Source organism: Triticum urartu, chromosome 2A (genome assembly GCF_056163025.1).
Source record: "Triticum urartu cultivar PI428250 chromosome 2A, HENAU_Tu73, whole genome shotgun sequence".
Lineage (NCBI taxonomy): Eukaryota > Viridiplantae > Streptophyta > Magnoliopsida > Poales > Poaceae > Triticum > Triticum urartu.
The window spans coordinates 46,692,943-46,700,476 of record NC_141874.1 but is presented as its reverse complement, the minus strand read 5'-3'; the positions used below and the strand labels follow the sequence as shown (position 1 = coordinate 46,700,476).

General features: G+C 44.1%; 1 protein-coding gene across 1 annotated transcript; it reads left to right on the top strand.

The window, feature by feature from the left end:
- The first annotated feature begins 4,674 nt into the window (after positions 1-4,674).
- Positions 4,675-6,237, top strand: LOC125535415 (acyl-[acyl-carrier-protein] desaturase 7, chloroplastic-like). Its single transcript, XM_048698471.2, has 2 exons — positions 4,675-4,837; positions 4,936-6,237. Exons 1-2 carry the CDS (start codon positions 4,728-4,730, stop codon positions 6,161-6,163), a joined length of 1,338 nt encoding a protein of 445 aa, XP_048554428.2. The 5' UTR covers positions 4,675-4,727; the 3' UTR covers positions 6,164-6,237.
- The last annotated feature ends 1,297 nt before the right edge of the window (positions 6,238-7,534 follow it).

Below are 7,534 nucleotides of genomic sequence, written 5' to 3'. Positions count from 1 at the left end.
TACAGGCGTTCCCACCGAGATGCTCCTCCTGCTCGTACACCGTCACGCCCCGCCGCTCCTTGCCAGCTCGTGCGCTGCCATTACCCCGCTTAGCCCACCACACCAACCACCGCCACCCTCATCTTGCCCATCCCCCCCAGTGCACTATCTAGCTTGAGCCTGTCTCCACGTTTCAAGGTGGGACAACAACAATGGTTTTGATGGCCTCACAGCTCACAACTTGCGTATATATAGCACAACAATTGGGGATATTATAATCCAAGTGGCAACTGTCTGCCTACGTACAATAACTTGTGCAACATTATACGTATCATTGAAAGGTATGACCAACTTCCATTTAGGAAACCTCTAATCAACAAATTAAGGAAGGAAGCAGCCGGTATAACAGGAACATAAAATACAAATACTAAATTTACACACACACACAACAAACATCCTAGAAACCCTTAACCTCAAAGCTACCAAGAATGCTCCTCACCGATGACCGATCCACTACTGGAACAATTAGAGGGAAAACGTCACCATAAATGCGCGTGGATTGCTCACCCAAACAGTAAAAGGACTCAAAGTCTCTTGAAATGTACCACAATAAACACTTGCCTAAACGTCGCGTTATAACGGGAGCTTGCCCCATTTTTTGGTTGGTTGAAGCAATGGTATCATTCAGTTTGAAAGCCCAGCACAAGCACCAATAGAACTTGAAGCCGTGAGTACTACAAGCTGCAACAATGAATGTTATCCTAAGGAAAGAAACGGTCTCTATCTATTTTCTTGCATGAGTAGGGTTAGCTGTTATCTCTCTGCAATGTTTACGCTGACGTATGTGTGAACCTTATCAGCCGACGTACTGAAAATTCCACGATCTGTGGATTCTTCCGATGTGGGAATTTACCTTCGGCGGATAGGCTTCTTGATTTCTGTTGCACTACAAGTTGCAACAAATCACTGTAATCCCAAACGACCACAGTATTTTTTTTTAGGGAAAACGACCACAGTAATTTATTCTATTGCATGAACGTTGGCTGTTGAATTAGAAGTTGCATGTTGCCCATTTTCCCACTAAAAATATACATTTAATGGTTGCCCATACAATGAGGACTTTCGAGCCTGACAGGATTCAACTCAGCACATGCCCAAGGCCAATAAGATCAATTTCATTTCATATGAAATTGGTAGGACAAACAGGACAGCATCATCATCCAGGTTTAACAAGTATGTCTGAAGGAGAAAATGGACTTTAGGCAGGGATTATACTTTCTAAATCGTCTCAAAAAATACTTTCTAAATCTGAGTGGCCGCCGGCTGCGAACAATTTACGTATGTACTCCTACGTAAGTTTGTGATGAAGTTACAGCAGCCGCCGCCTGCCATCCAACGGACGGGTAAACGTTCTTTCTTCCAAGAGTTAAACCAAACAGTTGATCAATCCATCTATGTGCAGCCTCGTAAGTCGTACATCAGGTCAAAGGAAAAAGTCGTAAACAATAGAATGTACATCACAGGTTTATATGCTAGCTTCTTATTGATCGGGTCAATCACATTTTTCTGACCGATTGATATGTATAATATGCTGCAGAAAAGTATCCAAGGAGACAAACGAGCAGTTTATGCTCGACCAGGTAAGGCAGTTTTTGCAGCCACGATTCACATGACAGTTGACAATGACGAAGTCGAAGAGGGTGATGAGATTACCCGATCTATACTGTTGACAACGAGGCTTTTTTTTCATATGCGTTCCAACTAAGAAGTGGGTTCTATTACTTTTCATAACAAAACAACAGTTCAAAATAGAAAATGTGTTCCTTCTTTTTTTTGCCGAAGTGATCTAGATATGTAAAAGAACACACACAAAAAAAGAAGCTCACTAGAAGTACAAAACACCACAAATGTAAGGAAAATTACATCAAAGTCTTTGGACCGCCGAATGACCACTACTGCTGTCAAAACGAGCCGTTAGCGTATCACTACCGTTGATCCTCGATGCTGAATTGATATAAGCGCCTGACAACAGGTCTTGCCATCGTGCACGCATGGGGAGATACCCTAGCCTGGACGTCCCAAGGAGATGATCGAGATCTATGCTTGAGCTTTGTCGACTCCGTCCAACTGGACGAATTCAAGAAGGATCGAAGCCTGAAAGACCAACTCAAAAGAGAACTACCCCCATCCCTCTGAGCTTTGTCCCCACGAGGACTAAAAACCCTATCCTAAATTACTAGCCGGAGACGAGGCACTGGGATTCTCCTTCCTGCCAACGGCCGCTGGAGCGGCAAGAAGAAGGGAGGCAAATCGGCGGACTCGTCGACCAAGCCTAGAGGGGAAAAGTTTGCCCTAACAGTGGCTTTCTTTGATCCATAGGATAGGAATATCAGAGGAATAGGAAACTCATAGATTTTTTTTGTGAGGGAAAAAACTTGTAGAAAATGATATGGCATGTATCAAATAATATGAAGAGGAATAGGAAAAAAAAGATGTCATTTGATTCACATGATATGATTTTTTATTGAGTATAAGCTAATGTTCATTTTCTTTTGAAATACGGAGGATAGGAACCAGTCCTACATTAAACCAGGAACAAATTCATGTAAACCAAATGACTCCAAAAATAATTCCCTACAGAAATCCTATCCTTTACAATGTTTATGAAATTTCTCCAAACGAAAGGAGGAGTTAAGAAGGGAAAGGAAAGGGAACTAATACAAAATACCAAACTAATGCAAAATGAGTTCAAATGACCAAAAAGGTTCAGCGCCCGTACCAACATCGCGCAACCCCTAAAGAAGTGTGATCCATCCATTTTCTCGCGAGCACGAAAAAAATGTAGATAATGACATGCATGTGCCACTAATTATACTACTTTCTCCGTTCCTAAATATAAGTCTTTGTAGAGATTGCACTATGAACCACATGCGGATGTATATAGATGCCTTTTAAGTATAGATTCACTCATTTTGTTTCGTATATGGTCTATAATGAAATCACTCCAAAGACTTATATTTAGAAACAAAGGGAGTACATTCTAGGGATGGCCAGTATCTGATAGTCAATGAATTCAGCCAACTATTAGCCGAATTGGCCTGACAAACGTGCCGGTACCAGTCTGGCAAGTAGTTACTGGTAGCGTATGGCACACTGGTTTGGTGTTTGCATGTGACCATTTATTTCGGCCGAAGATATGAAAAATCCAGCAGAGACTTTAGCAATGTCGCGGCTTGCACGCACATGCAACTATACTACTCCCTCCGTTCCTAAATATTTGTCTTTCTAGACATTTCAACAAGTGACTACATACGGAGCAAAATGAGTGAATCTACACTCTAAAATATGTCTACATACATCCGTATGTAGTAGTCATTTGAAATGTCTAGAAAGACATATTTAGGAACGGAGGGAGTAGCCCATATGAATAGCCAAGAATCATTTATATGAACTATGCATGTACAGCTTTCCTTTTTTTGCAGGTAAACTATGCATGTACAGCTGGGACTCAATATTTTACGCAACTTTGAAATTTTGGTGGGCCACATTTTTATTTGGTTTGATCATTTCGGTTGCACATCAATTCAAGGTAGGTTCGAAAGAAATTTAAATTCTGATTATTAGACATCAAACTTTGGTAGAAGAAAAATATTTCCAGCCCTTTAGCAAAATCGACTTTCCAAAATTAATGCGGAACGGAAATTTTTAGCCACACATATAATATTTCACTTCTTTTGACCTTTTCAATGCTGGTACATAGTTAAACACATGCAAAATTCAAGCACGTACACCAAAATTAATATATGTTCCTTTCTATAGGAAACCATCAAGGAAAAGGGGGAACCCTAACCTTGTGCATAGAAATACACAATTTGGCCCAGAAGGTGAAGTTTTAGGGCTCAGTTGAGGATCCGGGGTCATAGGAGGTAAAAGGGCATGTATTTCCCATGTTAGGTATCATGTTGCTGATAGTTGTTTTCCGACACACAACTTATCGATGGATCTAAATATTTCTTTGCGGTTTTTTTTCAAAAAGGTGTGTGTGTGTGGTGGTGGTGGTGGGGGGGGGGGGGTACCCCTCTGCCTATCCATTGATTGAGGTACACAATCAACTTTTATTGTCAAATATCAAGTTCCAAACAAAGTCCACTACTGGAGTTGCCGAATTTGCCAAATTCAAAGGGAACTCGGCAGAGTTTAGAAACAACTCGGCGTTGTGTTTGTCGAGTTCCATTCTCGGCAAACAAGACTCGGCTGGACAGTTGTTAGCAATCATTAATTGTATTAGTTTCTATTATTGTGCACTCGACAAGCATTTAGATAGCCATTGCGGAGTTTCCAAAAACGAAAACTCAGCAAACTACCATGTTAGGTGAAACGGCCGTTAACGGTGCAAGATTACATGACACATTAATGCTTCACTAATCTCATTAGTGGACCGTCATCCATATTGGTTGAACAAAATTCGTGCTACCATCTTCAAATGGCTATGTCTACAGACCACAGACCTCCACGCGCTCAACACGCTAAAGAGAGCACACAAAGTTTGTCAGCTTGATTGCTAGTTTAGATGACTATTCCCAGCACTTGACTCTCTCTCTCTCTCTCTCTCTCTCTCTCTCTCTCTCTCTTTTTGCGTGAACCCAGCACTTGATTCATGGTGGAGTGAAGCTGCTCTATAAATATGCTCCACCGACGCAAAAGGAAGATATACCTTCCATTCATATCATTAGAAAACAGAGTGTGATATGGCGACGTCGCAAAGCTCATGGCTCCTCAGACATGCTTGCCCACTAGCGATGCCATGGACAAGAACAGGGAATAATATAGGCCTCCAAGTGACCAACATCACCTACTGGTACGTATCGTGCATATGTACAGTTCAGTTGAAAATAGATTAGTGTATCGATGCATGCAATGGATCTCTGGATCACTGTACTACTTGATTTTACGCAGGAGATGCAGTAGGGCGAATGGAGGAAGAATCATGGCGGGTATGACTATGAGCACCGCCAACTGCTTGGCACAACCTGCGCAACTCCAAGGTGAAGCGGTCCAAGTTAGTAAGAGAAGCACGCGCACTGGCCGGGGCGCCGCCGTTGCGGCTAGGCACGAGGAGGAGGGCACCGACGATGAATGGCTCATGTACCTGGAGCCGGCGAAGCTAGAGGTGTTCGATCATCTGGAGCCTTGGGCGGAGGCGAATGTGGTGCCGCTCCTTAAGCCCGCGGAGGTGGCGTGGCAGCCGACGGACTTGCTGCCGGACCTGGCGTCGCTGGGCGCCGATGGCTTCCACGCGGCGTGCTGCGACATCCGCGCCCGCGCGGCCGGCCTGCCCGACGCGCACCTCGTGTGCCTCGTGGGGAACATGGTGACGGAGGAGGCGCTGCCGACTTACCAGAGTATACCCAACCGCTTCGAGGCCGTGCGCGACCTCACAGGCTCCAGCGGTACCGCCTGGGCGCGCTGGATCCGTGGCTGGTCCGCCGAGGAGAATCGCCACGGGGACGTGCTCAACAAGTACCTCTTCCTCTCCGGCCGCGTTGACATGCGGCAGGTCGAGAGGACCATCCACAACCTCATCCAGTCCGGCATGGTCATGAACGCCGCGCGGAGCCCCTACCACGGCTTCATCTACGTCGCCTTCCAGGAGCGCGCCACCTCCATCTCCCATGGCAACACGGCGCGGCGCGCCAAGGAGCATGGCGACCTGTCGCTCGCGCGTATATGCGGCGCCATCGCCGCCGACGAGAAGCGCCACGAGCTGGCCTACACGCGCATCGTGGGGAAGCTGTTCGAGATCGATCCGGACGGCGCCGTGCGCGCGCTCGCATACATGATGCGTCGTCGGATCGTCATGCCGGCGTCCCTTATGACCGACGGCCGCGATAGCGACCTCTTCAGCCAATACGGGGCGGTGGCGCAGCAGGCCGGCATTTACACTGCCTCCGACTACCGTAGCATTTTGGAGCATCTCATAAATCAGTGGGGAGTGGAAGAGCTGGTGGCCACCGGGCTCTCCGACGAGGGTAGGCGTGCGCGGGACTATGTGTGCGCACTCCCACGAAAAATCCGAAGGTTGGAGCAGAAGGCCCACGAACGTAATGACAAGAAGGCCCGGCCCACAGCATCCATCCCATTTAGCTGGATCTTTGATAGGCCCGTCAACATCACCATGGCCTAATAAAATTATCTCTTACCCTTAAAATATTTAAATAAATTCTACTATGAAAAATAAACCGCCATTTCTCGATGCTATATTTTGGAGGAATTAAACATTATTCATCTATAGTTTGCCATTGCAAATGGCGCTGTCGAAAGTACTATATCATACTGTTATATTAGCATTGTACTACATATTATTAAAAGTGCAATTTCTTTGTAAACTATGTGCAAATTCGTTGTCATTATTTGTTTTCTTTTCCATTTTTTTACTTAAAGGGTGATAACCGCTAATTCATTCTTCCTTCAGAAATTTCGTTTCTTTTGTTCATTTATTATTATTTTTCAATTTGTTTGTCTTGTCTCTTATAAGGTACTGGGTCAGTTTCTGTTATGTTTCGGACCAAGCCTGTGTATCTGATGGACTACTGTTTTTTGGTTGCAAAGGGCCGGGTGCCCCTCTAGAAAAATGACTAATAGGCATAGTTTGGTAATAAGTCTTTATGCTTTTTTCATGTTAGGCATAGTTGCATAATCTTAATTTTATTACCTCTTTTTTATTATTTTAAGGATAAACCACTCCCCTGGTTCATGCTTCCTTAGAAAGAGTTTGTGTGTCTTATTTTATTTCTTATGTGAGGTAAAATGACTCATATAATTATTATTTCTTCAGAAAGAAACGTGGTCTTCTTTCTTTCCGTTTTCTTTTATTTCTTTTTTGAGTTACAACGTGGTCATCTCTGCTTCGGATATGACCAAATATATTTTCTGTATACATGTATTGCAAGTGATTTTTGTATTATTTAGTTGTCAAGTAAAAAGGTACTATACGTACTATGGTTTACTCGGGAAAACAAGATGGAGATTTCTATAAGCCACGAGTCCAGATTTGTACTTTTCCAGCTGCTTGTTCATTTCTAATCAAGTTGAAGCAGCACAATCAAAAATCTCAAAGATAAGATGAGCTCAGGTTTGCAGGTGCATCTAGCGTCATCCAGGAGCAACTAATTAACGAGCACTCCTTCACGAGTCTCGCAACGATCAACGCTACTTGGCACGCTCTCAGCCATTTGTCACGTGTCGCGCTTTAGGTGCTCCCTTCAGATTTTTTTTATTTTTTCGCACACGATTTCGGCTATTTAAACGGTTTTTCTAGATTTTTTCGACGTTTTGGTTTTCCACCGGTCTTCCTTAGCTTTTTGACCCAAAAAATTCGGTTTTTTTCGCGAGAGTCACGGTTTTGCTTCCACGAGAGCCACGGTTTTGTTTTCGTGAGGGTCACGGTCATGCCTCTCGAAAACGAAAAAAAAACGTGTTTTCAGTTTTTTTTTCTTTCTCGAGAGTCACGGTTTTGCTTCCGCGAGAGGTACGGTTGTGCTTTCACGAGAGTCAC